This window comes from Lepisma saccharinum, chromosome 21, assembly GCF_977018435.1.
Source record: "Lepisma saccharinum chromosome 21, izLepSacc3.1, whole genome shotgun sequence".
NCBI classification, from domain to species: Eukaryota; Metazoa; Arthropoda; class Insecta; order Zygentoma; family Lepismatidae; genus Lepisma; species Lepisma saccharinum.
This window is the reverse complement of record NC_139249.1, coordinates 12,829,582-12,850,530: the sequence shown is the minus strand read 5'-3', so window position 1 is coordinate 12,850,530 and position 20,949 is coordinate 12,829,582. Positions and strand designations below refer to the sequence as shown.

The following is a 20,949-nucleotide window of genomic DNA, read 5'->3' as shown; positions in this document are numbered from 1 at the left end:
GTCCATATATGTTTGTGATTATCCCTTCATAGATCTTTTCTTACCGCCATTCATTCTCATCTTCGTGTTTGCCAAAAGTGGAAGAAAAGCGAAGTAAAATAAAGCAAATCAATCAATCAGTTTTTCTACAAATATCCTTTCACTTATTTTTATAATTGACTGACACTAACATAGGAAACCAGAAAACTAATCTTAAGATCAGCAGCCTACCACAACTTCTTGAACTTTGTACTCAAACATGCTAGTTAAATTTTTCCATGGTGACGAAGCACCAAAATGAACTTTGCAAGATACTACAAATAACTTTTAATCACTTTCACTCCATCATATGCAAAGGAGGAAAATGATAAGTCATTTAGCACCATGCAAAGTTTTGCTATCAGCATGATAACTGAACTTGCACATTGAATTAAACTATTACAGGCAGTTCAGTCTATTTACGGGCACAGTGTAATATGATTTATAAAGCTGTTGGAGTATATTCTTGTTACACAGTCGGAGCATAAATGTGATAAGAAGCCAATTGGACTGGAACCAAAAAAAAAGTGTTGACTGCAAAAATTCAGCATTTCACCAAAAAGCATAATTTCTGCACAGGGCCAAAATAGCACATAAAAAACAAACAAGTGCATATGCCAGTACACTTGAGTACTTGTATGATGAGATGAAAAGACAAGCATACACACTGATGCTCCGATTTTTAAAACCACACAGAATTTAAAAATTGAGGGCTGAAAGAAATAAAACAGGTATAATTGTTTAGATTTAGTTCTGCACTGTGTATTTTTCTCTCTCCGGTTCAAAATTATAGATCTCTCTTTTTTTTTAAATATTAAGATTACAGCCACTTAACCATCAACTTGTACAGATAACGCAGAGAAAAATGTACAAATAAATATATTATGATTTTTTTTTTAAATTTGTGAACCAGTTTGAGTGTTACATTATTTTTTTAAAAAATATATCACATTAGACAGCTTTTCGCTGAGGAACCGACTTCAGGTCATAGGACAGTACAAAAATGGAGAAAAAGTGAGAAAAGTTTGGGGTGGGGGAGAAATTACAAAGGAAAACAAAAATATTTTTTGTATCTGTTCAACCATGACAACGCACACGCACACCCTAGGCGTGCTTTTTGAAAAAAGACAATGTATTATTTATTTTTCACATTTTGCACTGACAACAAGATAAGGGGCTTCCACTGAGGAATAAACACTTAAATAACAATTCAACAATATTAATATTTAATATAACACACATATAATTTTTTTCTTTTTTACTTTGAGCAGCAGGAACCCAAACTGAGGAAATGAAAAATATACATTTGCTTTAATAAAGTCATCTATTTGGATGGAAGAAGCTTGCAGATTGTAACTTCAAAGGCAGAACAATGAACAAGCTTCTGTTTTATAACATTTTTCCCATGTGAATCAACAAAGAAACGTTTGGGCTCATGCTTGCATTAACAGTGCACATATCCGAGTGCAAAAAAAGTGCACAACGTTTAACACTTGAAATTTCTGTCTAATTATTCTACATACAGTACACACCTTCACTACACGTCGTTTTTCTTTAAACCGCGGCGTTAGGCCTAGAAAATTTGTACACTTATTTTTTGACCCTTCTTTTTTGTTTCTGAAAAACATGGCAAGCCCCAAGAAACAACAATTTGTTTAAATACAAGGCAGTTTTTTTCACTAACATTACTGTTTTTTTCATGAATGAGCTGATTAGGAAAGTTTTAGCACCAACAACAAGAGAAAAAATGTCAATAGAATTTATACAGGTTCATGATGTGAGGTGGGCAGAGTTAATACCACGAGCCATGGGAGAGAAATTAAAGATTTTTTTTATTGGTTAGGAAAAGAAAAGGTAATTGGGCGAAATATTTGGTAACTTGAGGGAGACTTAGTTCACTGGATGGGGGGTAACATATACATAACTATATTATATGTATATACACAGTAACAATTTTTTCAATGAGACCACATTTACCATGAAAACTGCGTGGTTCGGTTCAAATGTAAGGCAATCCTCATTGATTTTTGTGTATTTTTTCTTGCTCTGACTTTTACTTCGTACATAAATTGAAAGATTTCTGCTTAAAAGTGGGCTTAAATTCACGACATTTTGAAATTTGAAATATGAGATCGTCGACTGCAGAGTAGATGAAACACATGCATTTTTGTTATTTACAAGATAAAAATGTTTGAAGGAAATGTAAGCTTTGTGACAACCATATATTTGAAGTGATTCTCTCATTGCTATGTGTTATGTGTTAGTAATATGTAAGATTAGTTTTTACCTGTATACCATTTGAGTTTTACATATTGTTACTTCTTGTTCTGAACCCCGAATTGGTATTTCCAATGCTGTTTCCAGCCACAACTTCTACATCAAAATCCCAAAGCTTATCAAACAACAAATTCAGCCTGAACTATTTGTCACTTTTACATCTATCCATAAGCTCTTTCAGCCATATCTGTACACATGCTTTATTTATTTTTTTTCATTGCTGTTGCGTCCAAAAGGCTTTTTTTGGGTTGCTTTTCAATACCATAGATGTCCACAAGCTATATTTGAGTTGTTTTTCAATGCTAATGGCGTCCACAAGCTTTATCTGACACAAGCTTTATCTGACTTGTTTCTCATTGCTATTGCATCCAAGAAGCTGCATTTGACTGCAATGTTATGATCCATTCCGACTATATTTAAGTTGTTTTACACAAATATAGAAATGGATTTTTTTTAAAAAAATGTATGCTAGGCTTCCAATTCATTTCTAAAGCACTTGGACTAGTGTCGACAAACAAAGTATAACACTGTTCAAATGGTAAGCTCAGTGACAATGCTTAATGCGCTTTGTGATTGCTTCCCTTCACTAAGAAACTGGTTTTACAACGATTCAGTAACAATTGAAGAGAATTAAAAGAAGCATTGTGAACAATGGAATTTGAGCATACAAAAGACGAGACAAAAAAGCAAAATTTATCTTGTACGAAGATACAAGCCAGAGCACTGTTAACAAATGTGTGAGTAAAGTGTATGTATGCATGTACATTTGTATCTGTATTTGCGCGAATATGTGTGTGTGTTTCATACAAGACTGACATTTCATTGATTTGAACAGCAACATGTGTAACCACTAACCAACAGTTGTATAAATATTTTATCGTATTTTTCTTTCTTAAAAAAATTTAACTTCATTAATCTACGGAATGTTTTGGTAGTTAAATCTGTTATTTGGCAACATAGCATATACTCTTCATTTTATTTATTTATTTTTTTTACAAAATATCAGTTACGGTTGTAAAATATTATGTTTTTAAAGCTGTCAGTTATTTCAATCACTATGTTAGGGCCTAACAATGGCCGGCGTTTAAAAAAAATATAACTAAAGCAACAACAATTAAAATTACACTCGACATTTTTTTCTTCTTTTTGAGAGAATCAGGCAAACGAAACTTTACAAAAATAGGATCTCAAACAAATGACGAACAACACTACATCAAACAGCTCCAGCCAACAATTAGGCAAAAGAGCTTTTGGCAGTAAAATCACGAATAAAATTTACTTAAATAACAGCGTTCATTTGCTTTCTTTAAAAAACACTAAGCTTTTCATCTTACCGCTGAGGTTCAATTGTTAAAAGAAGAAAAAATGAAGTCACTGTCTCGCAAGCACACGAAGAAAATATATTTTTTTACAAGGAGAACGAACAAATAAAACACGAAAAAAATCTGTGCACTTTCTTCTCCTTGATCAACAACATTTAAAAAGTTTCCACTTATGGCTGGGCTTCCCTTTTTTTTTGGTTTCATCACAGTCATGAAATAAAGAACAACAGTAACGAGCACTCGTTCGGGACGATCGTCTTTTGTCACTCGTTTCACAACGACGTGGTCACCACCGTTACCGGGAGGGTCTCCCCTGAGGTTACCGTGTGCGAAGGTGCCATCCTGCCTGTCGAAGTGCCCTGCTGCGACGTCTGGTCCACCGAAGTGTTCTGAGAGGTCAACCTGCCTTCCTTCTTCATCTTCTGCTTGAGGTGCACTTTGGCGTGTCGCTTCTTCTCGTCGCTTCTCGCAAACTTCCTCCCGCAAACGTCACAAGAGAACGGCTTCTCCCCCGTGTGAGTCCTGATGTGGGTCGTGAGGTGGTCCGATCTGGAGAACGACCTCATGCAGATCCGACACTGAAACGGTTTCTGGCCCGTGTGTATCCGTATGTGCCTCGTGAGCTCGTCGGACCTCGAAAACCGTCTGTCGCAGTTTTCAACCGGGCAAGCGTAGGGTCTCTCGTGCACTGGGGTTTTGCTGGGGCGGTTGGGGTACTTTCGGGGTTTCACCGGGACCAACTTCAACGGCAACGGGCTCGTCTGGTACACCTGGGAAAGGATCTCGTGTCCTTTGCTCGTGGACGGGTTGTACTCTGCAAGTTGCACCGGGAAAGCCTCCGAGGAGGATGAGGCGAAAGGTTCCTGCTTGGGGACAAGTCCTGAGGGGCCTGGAACCGCTTGAGTCTGCGTACCCGCTGCGACACCACCGATACCGACGCCGCCATAGTCCACCAGCGGAGGTCCAAAGGTGGACCATTGGTACTTTGAAGTAGATGCGGCCTGCTGCGTCGATGTCGCCAGCGGTTGCGCCACTCTCGAGTACACCAATTCTTGCTGAGGTTGTTGATGCTCGACGGCACTAAGACTAGATGACGTTGCGACGCTGCAGCTGGTGTAGGTTGGGGGTTGCTTGAGGGGGATGTTGGCACAAGAGCTCTCGAACACAAGCCCGAGTCCCATGAGCTCCGCTTGCTGAAACTGATCCTGCTGTTGCTGTTGCTGTTGCTGCCTCTGCTGCGGCTGTGGGGTGCCTTGCTGCTCCCTTGACCTGTCGTCAAAGTGTGCAGGGCTCGGACTAGGTGAGGGGACGTACTGCTGCTGCTGTTGCGGCGAGGGGACTGCAGGCTGCTGCTGCTGAGATTGACTGAGGATGGTGAACAGAGGGTACAGGGCCTTGTCCGTGCTGGACAGCGGCCAGTGGTTGACACCGGACACCGGGGGAGATCCTGTTCCGCTAGCGGAACTCGTTGCGGGGCTGCCGATGGTGGTGAAGGTACCTCTGTAGCTGTTCTTGGGAGCCTGGCTGGTGGGTGGTGGGTTGGTGGAGGGAAACATCGTGGAGGTGGCGGTTGCGGTGGAGCTGTTGTCCTCGCCAGGGCTGCTGGGGGCCTCGGAACGGATGCTCAGTGGAGGTTCAGGGCTCTCGGCCTGCTCCAACTTCAGCTGCGTGTCGAGGGTCCCTGAAAAGATCAAGCAAACGCTCGCTTGTAACACGCTGGAACAAAGCATCCGTGTACGGCATTACATCTAGATTGATGCAGAAGAAATAACCTTAATCCACAACCCCTTCATTGCTAATGACACTTCAAAAAGAATATGGCAAATGCATACACACTGCAACACAAGGATCTAAAAGCACAACAAAAGAACGAGGAAAGTATGGAATAGGCAATGTAAGGATCATAGAGCCATCTAGTTTTCCATTTCAAAAGCTCACTCTTTAGAAATTCATACAGATACATTATGCGGATATTGTTGACTACATTAGATGTCTATCAAGAATTCAGTAGGACCATTGTTTAATTTTAAGTCACGAACAAAGTCTGAGGGAAAGTCGATTGATCTTCATTCTAAGAGCTCACAGACCCATGTCACTATGATGTTTAGTTGGGACGACTTTTCTGTTTCTTCTCAACTAAACTAAACTTCATGACGCAACAGCCCGCTGAGTGACGGCGTGGTCAGCGCATCGAGTCTCATCCCTCCCGTTTTCTGGCTTTCGAGACCGGAGACTGCTACTTTCTTTCAAGTAGTTCCGCAATTGTCCTCACGATGCAAGATCAGCCCAGAAAGTTTGGGCTCGCACAGGGAATCGAACCCGGGACCGTTCGCACCAAAGGCGAGAGCTCTAATCATATAGTATACATGCTTTTGATTTAGATCATTTCAGGTTGGGTTCCTCACGAGGAACTTCGGTAAGGATATTTAAGGAGCTGTGAGTATAAATAACTGGTATTTTGTATAAACGTAGCTCTTCTTCCATTTTGGCTAATCGCGACCATGAAATTACTCGGACCGGGACTCGAACTCGAGAACTGCGACGGCGACATCGAAAATCGACCACTTAACGTGATCGGCTGCATAAAGAACTAGAAGTCGGGGTCCAATTGGGCGCGATTGATTCTTACAGGCCCGTGTCACAGCAGTTGGCTGGAATAGCCAATCAGATGAGCATATTCGTAAAATTTGTCAGCGCTTTCTGTTATTGGAGGGCAGTTGTGACGGTGGCTGTTTCATTAACACCACATAAAAAGGCTGTTTTGACAGATCTTTGAGTCAAAGTTTCGTATTCCTGACAGCTGGATAGGAGACAAGTGGCACGTTTTCTATTAGGCTGGTCCACACCTATGGAACCTAGAAATATATGACTGTATAAAATCGCCAGATTGCAGGTGCTTGCTGCTCCTGGCTGCTCATCACACAAGTTCAGCGCTGAAGTGCTTGTATGCTTATTCAAGTGACCCATCCACAATGTGTATTCCAGCGGTACTCAGTCTGTTTACCGGAACTGCGTTAAGCTTACGCGGCACACAAGAGGCGGTCTAGCCCAGCGGAGGTCTTTGCTTCGTGACGCCGGCGACCTTGGAGAGGAAAGCCTGGTAGAAGCCTGGTAGACTCATCACGCCGAGAAGAAACTCGCTCAGAGCGATGGAACAGCTGAGAGCAGCGATGACTTCACGCCCGAATTTGTTCGACAGATTAAACTCTTCTCCTCATCCGCGGTTTTAGATGTACGATAGCTGCGCAATAATTGTGCATTTTTCAGTTTCCCAGAAGCCGATAAGGCTCATTTTCTTATCGGTCTAGCATGCCTCATCGACGTTATGCACATGCCGACTAATCCTAGCTCCGTAGTTCAAAGAGAGATCCGGTCCTCTGAAGAATGTCCACATCGGGAATTGAACATGAACCCCTTCTTTACCTGAATAAACTAACAGCCGGCTTCGGTCTACAGCAGCAATGAGATTGGAACCACGGATCAGACTTTAGTGCGTGTGTACAGTGGAATGCACAAGTATTGCCCATGACTATTTTCAGTAGTGTTTCTCTTGCATCATAAATGGTTTTAAGAAAGAGGTAGGGTATGCTGATGCAGCGGTTGCCACAGCTTGTTCGGCATTTTGTTTCAATTCTTGAAGCTCTCATTGAGTAAAACAAACAGAATAAACACGATGGTTTGTTTGGTAATATTTATGCATTCTACTCTACAATAAGCCACATTTAGTATATTTGGGTATTTTCTGACGTACGGTGTGCAAAAATTATACTAATCCCTAAGTAGCTTTTTCTGTCCCATCGCCAACCTCGGTGACAGATTGTTACCCAGCGCGCTACGACGTCAGGCTTCGAGTCCCGGCCTGGGGGAGTCTCCCCGATGGCGCAGTGGTAGCGTCGTCGCCTTGTAATCAAGGAGTCCCGGGTTCGATACTTCGGTGGAGGCACACACAGTGGTTCGGATCCCACTTTAAACTGTAGGCCCAGTCCCGATTAGCCTTACTGTGCATAAAGTGGACTTAAAACACCAATTCAATCAACCGACCTGGGGGTTTTGGCGAGTGCCCCTTCATCAATTTCATCATATCATCACTCATCCTCATCGTCGTGATTAGCTAAAATTGGCAGAAAAGCGACACTAAATCAGAATTTTTTTTTTTTAATTCCATGATTATAAAAAAGTGGTGCGCTTTTCCACCGCGAGGGGGCGTTGTTGTAAGGTATTCAATTAACAGGCCCCGGATTCGAATCCCGCTCGGGCTTGGTTGTTTGTTAATGTCCATTCATCAATTTCATCACTCATCCCCATCTTCGCAAATTAGCCAGGAGGCACAAAACGCGAAGTAAATAAACTAAATCAATAAATCAATCAATGAACGGGTTCCACACGAGCCCATCCGAATCGGCACCCACCGATAAAGACGCGTGGGTGCGTAATACGCATGGTCTAGCTAGCGCCATCTGATAGCTTAGAACTGGAGCGCGAAGATAAGCATTCGAATCGAACCCGTTTACCCCCGTGTAGGCAGGCATCTTCCGGCCTGTCCTTGGATCCGGTGGATTGTGTGCCTGGCCCCCAACAGTTCGCGGTCAAACAAGGTCGAACGACGATAGCCACGTGCTCGTGAGGAAAAAAGGCGGGGGTGGTCGGTGGCTAATTTTAACGCCCTGTGAATCTTTTTATTTTTTCTCCTGCCAACCAATAAAATCTGCCGCGTCATTTCCAGCAGTGTTGCCGAAACAAGAAAGCTTGGCAAATTTCCATGGACTGCAAAATTAGCCGGTAGATGGCGCTTGAAATTTTGACGCTGGCAAATCTTGGAAGTTCTATTTGGGTATGCGCGAGTTGAGCTTTTATTTTGAAGAAATTCTGAAGGTTGATTAATGATGTATTCTTATTTATCATATATACTGTGTTACTGTCTGCTTATTTTGATTAAGGTTTCGTTTCTTACTTCACACAGTCAGAAGTATATATTCCTGCATTAAATTTCCCATAGTTATGGACCGTGTTGGCGATTAGGGGGAGCGATGCCTCCACTTTTTGCCAGTTCTTGCCTCTGTGCTATAGCATCATAATGCTAAGCCTTGTCTAGCAAGAGAAAGTAAGCTGTCTTTCCCCCTAGTTTTGGCACCCAATCACCGCTACTAGTTAGGGACGTTCATTCGACAAATGTATTCGCCGACTCCCGTGTCGGAGTTGTTAACACACTACAATATCAGCGGTCCCAGGTTCGAATCCCGGCCTGGTCATGGGTGATCTTTGTGAACGTCTATCAAATTCATCTTATCATCCTCATATTTGCGATTAGCTAAAAGTGAGAGAAAAGCGGAAATCAGCCAATCTAGAAATATATTCAGGTTCCTACAGAAAGGCAAGTTCCTTCAAGAACCGTTTTACCAATATTTCCCATAACTGGGGACATTATTCGACAAAGACGTTCTGTTTTCCGCAGTTAGAGACTTCGACACAAGCATTCCATTCCCCCACAGTTAGTGATGAATATTCATTCAAAAGGGAACACAAATTTGCAACCTTGAAGATATTGCTTCGACAACTAAGCACTACTAATCATGAAACTACAAGCGAAAATAGAATTAGCAAGTTGCTTGGTGAAAAATATAAGGTTATACTTCGGGTAACGTGCTTACGATTCTGTGGCAAATACTCAAAACAAGCACACACAAGCAACAGCCTAAGTGCACTACGGGTATAGAACCAAAAGAAGGAGAGGGACATTAGTAAAGCGAGGATACGGATGCTACAAAGCGAATGATGATGATGATGATATTTTTAAGGAAATAAAATATAAAAGCCAAAAAAAAGAGACTATGAACTGATTGGTTTTGGATGTGCGACAATGAAAGGTTACTAAAAAATAATCGAATCTCCTTTTTCCCAAAAAATAGAAACTTAAAGTGGCTAACGGATTTTAAGGAAAGTTACCTGATAGAATGTCCGACTCCAAATGCTCCAAACAGCTGACTACGTCCAATAGGACGTTGTGGGAAATGTTGAGGAGAAGAGTTCTTGGGAGAATATCTGCAAAATCAATTACATCAAATGATCAATCACCATGCAAAAAAGAAAGAGGAAGAGTCATCATCATCATCACTTATAGAGAATATGAAGGGGCAACGCGATTTTATTATTTAAATCGATTTGTTAGTAAAGAATATAGAGCAAAGCAGAAGGAGTTAGGTAGGAACAATGCCTTTGGGAGAGAGGTGTAGTGCAATATTATCTTTGGATTTCGGAACATTAACAAAAAAAAAATATCCTTAGTAAGGCACATAAGAAAATATATTGCAACAATCAACTGTGAAAAGCTATTTATTTATCGAAATAATGTAGCCATATTTATACAGGTATACAGATACGACGGACAAGAATAGATTTAAAAATAAAGTTCTTCCTTGTAGAGAAAAATCCCACAATACCTGCATAAAAGCAACAAACAGCATACATTTGTACATTATATACGAATCCGTCAAAATATCATGTGTCTCTCTAACAGACACTCACTTATACTTACATACGTACTGTCACCGGCAAAAAAATTGGGACACATGGATCCTAAAGTGTTCGCTTCCCTGCAAGGTGTTGTGTGTTGCCTATCTTTAAGGCGGTGGTAAAAGTTGCCATTGAAAATTTGCTATTAAAATTCACTTATCGCCGTAGAGTTACAAAACACCTTGCAGGGGTTTAGGTGTCCCATTTTTATTGCCGTTGACTGTACATGCAAATTCAAGCTCAGTACGAGGCACATGTAAAAAAAAAGGACCGATATACTTTTTTATGAATGTCCAAGAGCAAGAAAAGAAGGGAATGCCATTGTTCTCATCAATCTTTTTTACTTGGGACTGGCAACACTGACGAAGCTGCGCGTGCAAGGAAGTATGCTTCAGTATTCTGTGCCTGCATCAGAGGTATATTTCTCAGTGTGGAGGTGCGTACGTGAGAGTAGCCATTTCAACTTCTTGGTACTCGCACGTACGCACCTCCACACTGAGAAATATACCTCTGATGCAGGCACAGAATACTGAAGCATACTTCCTTGCACGCGCAGCTTCGTCAGTGTTGCCAGTCCCAATTAAAAAATTATCGGCTCTTTTTTCTTTACATGTGCCTCGTAAATACCAAATTCTTAATATGGAAGATAGTAGCTTTATCTTTTCAAAGCTAGAATATGTAGTATCTCTTCAAGGTTTTATTATTATTATTGCCAATATTCCTTTATTTACGTGGTAGAATGCTTGTAATGGTTAACGATGAGTGGAAAATTAATCCTAAAAAAATTTAATTATCAGAAGGTAGACACAAATCGAACATCGTTTTCCAACTTCTTAAATCTCCTGACGTCAATATATGTGATTATTATGGCGATCATTTTATTCTTGCACCTTTTCCGTAACTCATTGTTGTTCTACTATGATCACTCAAACATCAATTATCCCTTTGCAATATATCCATTTGGTTTTAGTTTAATTTCATCTTACATTAGTCCTCTAATTAATACAATTTCTATGTTTACCTCATGCTGCCATCTGTTATTCACTTCAACTATTTACAATTCAGTTCATCCATGCAGGTACATACGTGACACACTCCCTCTTCCCCACCATTGTCATAATTTGAGGTCAAGGTCACCTTGTTCTTTCTAATAATCTAGTGCTGGTTCTACAACAATTACAACAATCAACCCATAATAAATGTGGCATAGTGCTGAGCGCGTGAGCCAATCGGCCGACATGTGACTGTGACGCAGTGGTAGTCATGTGATTCTAGAAACCAATCAGCACGGTTGTTGACTTCTGAGGCGCCAGCTTTTTGATTGGTTTGGTGTTTTAAGTCCACTTTATGCACAGTAAGGCTAATCGGGACTAGACCTAAAGTGGGATCCGAACCACTATGTGATTCCATCGGGGAGGCCCTGCGCCAGCTCATTGTTCCTTCCTCAGGCAGGTTATTACTTATGTACGTTTTGGCGGGAAAAATATATTGGGCTATAAGCAGCGATGTGCCGTAGACTATAAGTTTACATCTACATGCGTTGTCTACATGTAATCTACGCATAGATTACATTGGGTTGTAGTTTACATAGACTACGTAGACAATCTAAAGTGCATTAAAATTAATTTTCAAGGTTTTCATGAAAGGAAAGTGACATTTCAACTATATTGGTTCCTAACGAAATGAAAAGAATCCTATTTACAACAAAATTTTTCTTCTCTTCTATCATCAACTATGGAAGATAAATAGTATGCAAAAAAAAACAACAACAGATGGCAGTCGTGAAGGAAGAGTGGTCTTTTTCCCATAAAACAATAGAATACTTCCTATATTAGGTTTCTTCATAGGTGAGGTATTGTTCGAATTTGGAAGAAAGGGTATGAAAAGTTCTCTTCACACATCAGCAACTGATGCGCAGTATAATTTTCTTTTAATTCCACGGCGCCCTATGTTAAGCTATCACCTTTCGCTATGTTGTTTACATAGATTACCTAATCTACGTCTATAAAATAGTCTACGTGTAGAATGTAGACTATCGTTGTTTACGCGTAGACGCACATCACTGGCTATAAGTAATGATAATTTATGCAGTCCAGTTATCGGCTGGTGTTGAGGAGTTGCAGATATGGTGCTATCTTTAGTATTGCACACTGTTTCAAACTGATTTCCAGAGATGTGGCAGGGCTAACAAATAGAATTCTAACTATTTCAGTTCTAGAAATACAGAACGCCATTCAACCTGAAGAAAATCAGTTACAGCAGATGATAAAACTTGAGAAATATTACAAGAATATGCGCATCCTAACTTGAAACAATTTTCCTTGCATATTTTCTGGAGGGAAAACTACAGAGTAAATGATGATCGTATACCAAAAAGATCTTGGTTATTGGTATAACTGAGATATCACCCCCAACAATCGGAAAATTGTTCGTGTCTCATACGGTATGCCACTACTCTGATCGTAATACTTTGTGTTCAGTGAATACTTATTTCAAGTGTACGAGGGGAACACACATTTTCTAATTCAACTCACACGAACTACAACACAAAATTTGTCCTTGAAGCCACACTTCTGGTGATCGATAACTTAAAGCAGAAGCATTATCCTGGTGTGCTGGTTTGGTTTAAGATCCCTCAAGAGATGGAGCTAGTTTTGACCACAACGGAACTCTAAATTTAAAGTGCATTTTTTGTTTAAAAGCTAGCCAGTGGATGTTTTTTTAGTTTAACAGATATTAAATCCAGTATGCATTCATCACAAATTGAATACTGATTACTTTCTTTTTCAAAGCAATAGCGTTACCCACTAACTATCGATATTTATTCTTAAACTTGAAGAATTGAAATCAATACTAAGCATTAGAGTGGTATATAATGATTTATTAGGATAACTTCCAGGAAATGTTGACATGAGTTGTTCATTATCATCTGTTGAATTATAAGATCTAGTAAAATACTACCAATGTACAGTATCACGAACGTTCCGAGCTGTAACCGCATTAAACTAGAGATGCATTACCCATTCAAACATTACTAATAAAAATATTACGCCGTTCCCGGAATGAAATCGATAATTTTACCCCATTTCCGGATTGAAATCGTAAACACGCTTCTGGAGTTGTTTTCTTTTAAGTTTTAGATTCTTTGTCCCTCTCAGATAAGCTAGCACTGTGTTAGCAACATTCTTGGTACTACATTAGGAATATATTAGATGCGAGTCTTTCATATGACGTTGAAAGAAAGGCTCCTCCCACAGACTGATTTTTCTTTCTGCGCATGTGCAGATGGCTACCGCGCACCTCACTGCGCACTGCAGCCGTGCTGAGAAGCTTCACGAATAACTAGGAGGAATTTTATAGACCTGGTAGAACTGTTCACAAGTTGTCCGCCATCTGCATATACTATACTAATGTTTATGTGGATTGAATTATATGAGTGGTCTATTCCATCCCGGTTTGGTTTTAAACACCCAGCCCACTTATGAGTTGCCCACCATATGTGTTTCACTCAATTCAAACAACCAGAAGTGTAAACATAAGCTACAAGGACGAAATATTATCTGTAAAGAGATAACTGTTTATGGAAACTAATTGGCTGCCATATTTATCACCTTTTTTTCTCGCTCATATCTAAGTCCTGTTCACTTACTGAGCTTCCTGTCTCTTTTATAATAATGGGGTCATCAACATTCTCAACGAAGACTGCCTATCCCCATTCTCAAATTTCTTTCTGACTTTTGTCATCATTCATCCTCATCGTTGCAGGAATCTAAAGAGTTAAAAAAGTAAAGCCACCTGGATTTGTACACTACGGGGCCACAGACCAACACAATTGTCTCTTTTCAAGGCTTTTCTCTATCCCAGTCGAGTTCTCGAGCTGACCACCTCCCCTCAAATCTGGTCTGAAAAGCATAGTAAAATACTACTTCAAATGCTTTTTACCATGTAAACGCAATCCTTGGTCTTGTTAATGTGAAACCTGATATAGTATTTGCAAAAGTGTCAGTCTCTTGGCCCTGATGAATAAGTGGCCCTCAGCCTCTTGTGTACAATCATTATTTGTTTTCTTGGAGCATCTAAATTTATTACGCATTCAAACGAACCTTTCAAAACATATCACTCAAAGATATGGACATAATTTTTAATTCCTTGTCTAGGTTGTCTTTATAACTTCTACCCCTCGTTGAGTTTGGAATCTTTCTCCTTCTAGCGGGCACAGTGTGCTTGTATCGATCTGAATCCCACCCGCACATCATTCATCCACCCACCAGATTAGCTTCAATTTCCATGTAAACAGATTGGAGCTCCAGTGGAGGAGACTTTCTTCAAACTTCACCGTCGGCTTTGGTTTGTGTTGATCTACTGCATATTCCCCAATATCCGTCAAATCCCACGCCTGTCTTTCTCTGGGATCCACTTGTCCCATCAACTCGAAGTTGCTTTGGGAAATGGTTCGAGTTTCGACAAGGTCCAGCATCCGTTGACGCGACACCTTCCCTAAAACTCCAAAGAACCAAATCGCAAGCGTGGCTCGCCACCTAAAGGGACGTACGTGTACTCCGGGTGGCAGGAGCTTCGATCAATGAAAGCGTGGGTGGATGTAACCGTTTTCCAGAGGAATTCCTGGAAAAACTAACGGGCGAAAGTTCCGGAATCGCCACTCTATTGGCAATGGACCGAGATATCTGAAGTTTCTGGAGAGAAAAGAGCGACGCAGTTTTGCAGAAGAATCAGAAGAACACACTTCTAGTTCCACCCAAATGATGGTCGCAAAAGAGACTAGTAGACGGTGTGGCCATCTGTAGTCTCATTCTGTAAACAGAGTTCTGCATTTGAATCCAATATAATGATTCGGTTTACTCTGTGCCTGATATGGACTTTGTTACTTTCATTGGGTAAAATATGGTACTGGTACGAGATTAAGAACAAGGCGTCTGTATTCTAGGCACCGAATGTTTAAAATTTGTTGAATTTTATATCTATTTACTGTCATATTACTCTAAATGTATCATATGCCATCAATCATTTTTGTTCCCGACAGAGCATCTTCTGGCCGACGTGTGTGACACAAGTGCACCCCAATCACTTAGGAGAGAGGTCTCAGGTTCAAACCCAGTTGCGGTTTGGCAATTCAAAAGTATTTACATTACAATGTGTGTATAAAGTTGAATTTACCAGTCAAGAATGTCAAAAAAAGTCAATAAATCAACAGGTAGGTCTAGAAAAAGTCAAGAAATTATGCTTGTGGTCAAGAATTTTTGCAATTTTACTTTGTTTCTTAAGAATTACATTCTTGTATGCGTGAAGTTTTGTAAAAATATTAAATAAAGAAATGTGGCCATGCGTTAATAATTAAAGCAAGTCTTAATCTCTTGTTAAAGTACAGCCTCAGTTTTAATCTTAACCGACCTTGTGGTACGGGTTTTTCATTGAAATTTTATTTCTTAATTTTCAATTATACCTAACTAGGGAGCGATTAAATAAATAATAAGATAAAGAAAATAAAGGTCAAGGAAAAGTCATGAAAAAATATTTTGGATTTGTTGATTTGGTAGACACTCTGTGAGATAAACACCGAGCCATAAAATATAACTACTAGTCACGTGTTTATTCCTATAAACACGAGGAGTGAGCTAATTAGAGTAGAACTTGATCCCTCAGTTAAATAAACACTAAGAGTGAGCTAATTAGTGTAGAACTTGATCCCTTAAATTTGTTAGGCTAAGTGAGAGTCAGAAAGGAGTGAAAAGAATAACCAAAAAAGCAGATGCAGAGTCTGAGTGCATCAAGTGAGTGCAAGTGTAGTGACATGCATTGAATTTGATATCGTCAGCATACTGGATATTCCCTGAAGGGTAGCTAGCAAAAATATTAAACGTGCTTACAAGAAAACAAGGGAAACTGGGAATAACGCTCTTCTGGCTGGAGCCTCAGGATATACCAACACGTTAGGAGCTTTATGGGAGTAACACTTCTTTATTAATGATGATCAGACCATACCTGAAGAGAAATTTTAATGGCTTGCTATTCTTCAAGTCTATTGTACAGCCATCGACAAAAGTAGTTGCTGCTCATCAACATCAAAGTTTAATGTTTACTTTTCCCACCAATGGTTTCTATATAAGAAATTACATTATCACCAAATGCATTTAGTTCGAGTGATCATCATTTTCATCTAATCATCATCGTTATGGTGAACGTAAAGAGGAAGCAAAGCGGCGCAAAATAAGAGAGACAGGTAAAGGGGAATCTGCTTCATTTCAATGCAAGGTGGGTTTCAGAAGAGCTACAACTTTTTTTCCTTATCGACTGCATAATATTTTCCCACAGTAAAGACAATAATATGAAATTATGATAGCACTCTTATTTGCATACCCAATGTCAGCAATATTTTTTCAACACAACCTCACAACCTCTATATACAATAAAATTCGGATAGGTTTTTCACATGCCAGAAAATTTTAAAATTTTGATTCAAACATGGACATGATTTATTACAATTACTTTTTACAGAATATGTTACGTAGTTTGGCTGAATATAGTAATTGTAGAATAGCTCGGCTCCTGCAATATGGAGATGCATTACGTGTGTTGTTTTGAGACAGTTTATGTGCTAATAATAATAATAATAATAATAATAATACATGGTTTGAGAGCAGTCAAACAGAAATTGATTCAGAAGAAACTAGATATAATCTTACAAAAGTTTACTAAATAAATTTAACCATGAAGAACAATGTAGACAAATTTAAAGAATAAGACTTTAAAAGTTGAAAATAAAGCCATACAATATATTGTTGGCTATGCCAGGTCCTCAGACAGTTGTTGCAGACACTAAAAAACAAAAATAGTTACAAGAGAAGTCAACAGAGGGCAGTGCCTATACATCATCTGAGTCTGAAGAAATATTAAATTTCTCTGATTTCAATTAAATATCAGACAAATGTAATAGTTTTCTTATTTATTTTACCATGAAATTAGCGTTTTTTTCACAAATAATTTGCGCTGGAGATAAACTGTAACGTTCTCTATTAAATGTATCGCGAAAGCTTACGAGTTAAAAACTCACATAATAAAACATATGGGTAGTGTAAAGAGAAGTTCTTTAATTAACCTCGCGGATTGTCTTGCGTAAACCTGTGGGCAGAAGAGGCATACTGAAAGTGGAGGGAATCAAGGAAGAACGGAGTTAGGAAGGAAACCGGTAAAAAGATGATGATCAGTGCGGCATACACGGTCTGCTATTGATCGAGTGCTTTATGGGTGAGTCCACGCCGTGCGGGGGAGGAAGGGTGGATACAGCTGATTTCCGAGCCATGCCGCTCCGTGGCGCTACCACTTGTTGGAGCCGAGCAGGCGGCGGCGCTGTTGCCAAGTCTCGCCGCTTCTAAGAAACGGGCTGAGGCCGCGCGACATAATGCACGCGTGACAATGTACTTGTTATTGACCCAAAACATCACGTGTTGTGTAATAACAGAGGTTCTTTATTGAAAAGCGCTTGGCATGTATGCTAAGTGGTACGGAAGTGGTTTGGCTCATGCTGGGAAATGGCTGGAACGGTCTCAAATCTGTCCAATATTTTAGTCGCGGATCCGTCTTGATGCTACGGTGCATGGATTATGATAATTGGAGGGAACAGAACATTAGTGAGCATGTGCGCACCGTAGAGGGGGGCATGAAAGTCATAGCCCCCCTCCTTGGACTTCATATCAATGAAGAAACTAGAGCACTACAATTATTTTCTTCCATATCCCTGTTCATAGTTGCATATAGCCTATTTTCAGCAGTCGAACACCCTTTAAATTTTCTTGTGGATGCGCGTTGTAAGGTTAAGTCAATAAACCCTGTTTCAGATAGCTGGTATCTAACTGACCATATGTAACAGAAGGGCTGCCTCCCCAATGGGGTACTGGTAACGTTGTCGCCTTGAAATCATGGGGTTCCGGGTTCGATACCCGGTGGTGGCACAGAGTGGATTGGATCACACTGTAAACTGCATGTCCTGTCCCGGTTAGCTTACTGTGCATAAAGTGGACAAAGCTGGCGTCATGGCAGGGGCAAATGGCCGTATGGTTGACGCACTCGCACTGTTCACTTGCGTACAAATGTTGTATCATCAGCATACAGGAAGTAGTGGTATCGGATATGGTAAAGAATGAGAACTCGGGATACCTTGAGTGCAAAGCGATGACAATCACTGCATCCTGAGCTGGGCCCAGTCAAGTTATCCTTGACTCAAGCCGGAATAGCGAACACATCGTGTAGGGGGAGGGAGGGGACTGCGATCTCTCACCCATGTGTGATAACACGTGGTTGATCTGAATGGGCGACCTAGAAGAAAACATGAATGGGCGACTTGGCGGGGAGGGTTGGTTGCCGCTGCGGGAGTGGGGGGAGGGTAGGGGTAGTAGGCAACGATGCATGCAAGCCACAAAAAAATATAAACAAAAGTCTCAACTTACCAGTAATGGGAGGCGGTTCGACCACAGTTGACGGCCCGAAGAAACTTGGGATGTCACCCGATGTGGTCACAGGTGTGTTGAGGTCTCCTGGTTGGGGGTCGTCGTCGAATTCCTTCCCTCCGCCTGCTGGCGAAGGGCTGTTGCTTTCCGGTGTCGGCGGCTCCTTATAGTCAAAGCTTAGAAGGTTGAAGTGAGTCTCAGCCAATGCGACCGTTGGGAGTGTTTCCAAGCCATCCATGATCATGGTCGCCGAATTGTAGGTTGGTACGCCTGTCAAAGAAGAATGAGATGAGCTTGAAGAGGCAGACGGACACCGGTCGTCAATCTTGTTTGTTGTTGTTGTTTTTTTGAAGAGGAATGCCCAAAAATAAAGGTCACTTGCTTCTACGTAACAGTTCACTCACAACAATGACGCAAAAAATTGTTATTGTTAAGGTCGAGGTGGGTCAAGGCCTTGCGAGGTGATTTACCCCTCGAAACAAGACGCTGCTACGACCTGTACACCTCGCCCGTTCCTCGACAACTGCTCCTCTTAGGCAAAACCACATCACTTTTATGAATGAAGCATCTGTCCCATATTTGGAAGTCGCAATCAGAGCGGCCGACCAATGGGAGCGCAGAATCGGCCTTCCCAGCGAAGCGTAATTGTGACGTCAAAATGACGTAACCGACTGCATATAACTCGCAGCGGAGCGGGGAGGGAGGGCAGCGAGGAAAAATAAGACAACAAAAATCGTTCTCCGTTGCGAGAAGTTCGCGGTGATGCCGCTCTGTGGCGCGCGCGTCGGCTTCAACCGGCGCACAAATTCTTCCGAAACGTTTCTATCTAGTGGATGCGGTGCTTTTATTTCCTAAAACAAGCTTCTTCTCGATTCCAGGAGAAGACCGGCCGAAATTCGCGACGTAAACAAACTTTCGCCAACAAGAAACCGCGCAAATAAACCAGTCCGAAGCCGAAGCCAAGTCTTTACCAAATTAGGAAATCGACGTGAACCGAAGTTTGCCGATCGAGCTACGTCACACTACGTCACGATCGGAGGAATGCGGTTGGAGAGGGGCGGCGCCTCATCTTCGAGTAGCTTCGCGTCTCCCAAGACCGAAGCAGGCGACGATGTTCGCTTGTTTTCAGCGGTGAGCACGCTGCCATTTTTGACAGGCCTGAGTCAGTCTGCTAAATAAATCGGAAGGCTGCGTGACGTAGCGCGCTGGGGAAGGGAAGAAGTTATGCAACGTTAGTTAACTTGAGAATTGGAGAAGGACACGAAGATATACAAACAGTACCGACCGTTTTTTGTTGTCAAAGGTTTAGGGAAGTAGATAAAGCATTCGGTACGTTACGTCGCTTGCATTCGAGGCAAATAAACACAAGGAAATCTAGCCTATGTGGGAAAATATGTTAGTACCCTGCTTTGTTGATAACTGTCACGTTTGTCCGTGGTAATGAAACTGAGGCATGCTGTTGCCGACCTCTGTGGCTCAGTGGCGTGCCGCTCCGTAGCAATTTTTTGGGCGTTTTTTTTTTCTATTTACACAGCATTTCTGCCACGTTTGGTAATACAACTATGAGTATGAATGACGATTACGTGAAATTGATAGACACTCACCTACCCCGGTGTGTTCAGTCACGGAGAAGAGATAAAAAATTTGATTAGATTTTTGTTATTTTAACGTCGCTTTTCTGCCACATTTGGCTAATCGCGATTAGGGTCATATGAAATTGCTGAGGAGATACACAAAGAACACCCGTTCCCAGGTCGAGATTTAAACCCAGGAACCCTGGCATTGTCGCGCGCTGTTCACTGTCCTCGTGAAGCGAGCTCCCGGCTACGAATCTCTCAATGCAAAAGTGACAGACTTGTGTTCAGAACGTCGCAGCTTCAAACCATGGTTGCTACAGGTCCACGAACCCATAAATTCTAATGGGTTCTGTTGGGTTCCGCTGCAGGACCGAAAACTTTTTTCTAGCCCAATTTAAATTCGGTCCAAGTTGCGTATTGTTTCATTGAAAAAAGGTTCCTGGACCGTATTTAAATTTATGCGGGAAAAAAGGTTTCTGGACCGAATTTAAATTCATTCTGGAAGAAAAGGTTCCTGGACCGAATTGAAATTCATTCTGGAAAAAAATGTTCCTGGACCGAATTTAAATTCATTCAGAAAAAAGGTTACTGGACCGAATTTAACTTCATTCAGAAAAAAAGTTCCTGGACCGAATTTAAATTGATGTGGGAAAAAAAGGTTCCTGGACCGAATTGAAATCCATTCTGGAAAAAATGTTCCTGGACCGAATTTAAATTCATTCAGAAAAAAGGTTCCTGGACCGAATTTAAATTCATTCAGAAAAAAGGTTCCTGGACCGAATT

At 41.0% G+C, this 20,949-nt stretch overlaps 1 protein-coding gene across 3 annotated transcripts in view; it reads right to left on the bottom strand.

Moving 5' to 3' along the window:
- Positions 1-779: 779 nt before the first annotated feature.
- Positions 780-20,949, bottom strand: part of sr (zinc finger domain-containing protein striped) — a 386,420-nt gene continuing 366,250 nt past the window's right edge. For 2 of the 3 annotated variants that reach the window (XM_083143406.1, XM_083143407.1), the window contains 3 exons: positions 18,590-18,859; positions 9,561-9,656; positions 780-5,298 (listed from right to left, as the gene is read on the bottom strand). In XM_083143406.1, coding sequence (XP_082999532.1) covers positions 3,890-5,298; positions 9,561-9,656; positions 18,590-18,859 — 1,775 coding nt within the window. In that variant the 3' untranslated portion in view covers positions 780-3,889. The remainder of the gene's footprint in view (positions 5,299-9,560; positions 9,657-18,589; positions 18,860-20,949) is intronic. The other variant, XM_083143408.1, reaches the window with a different exon arrangement.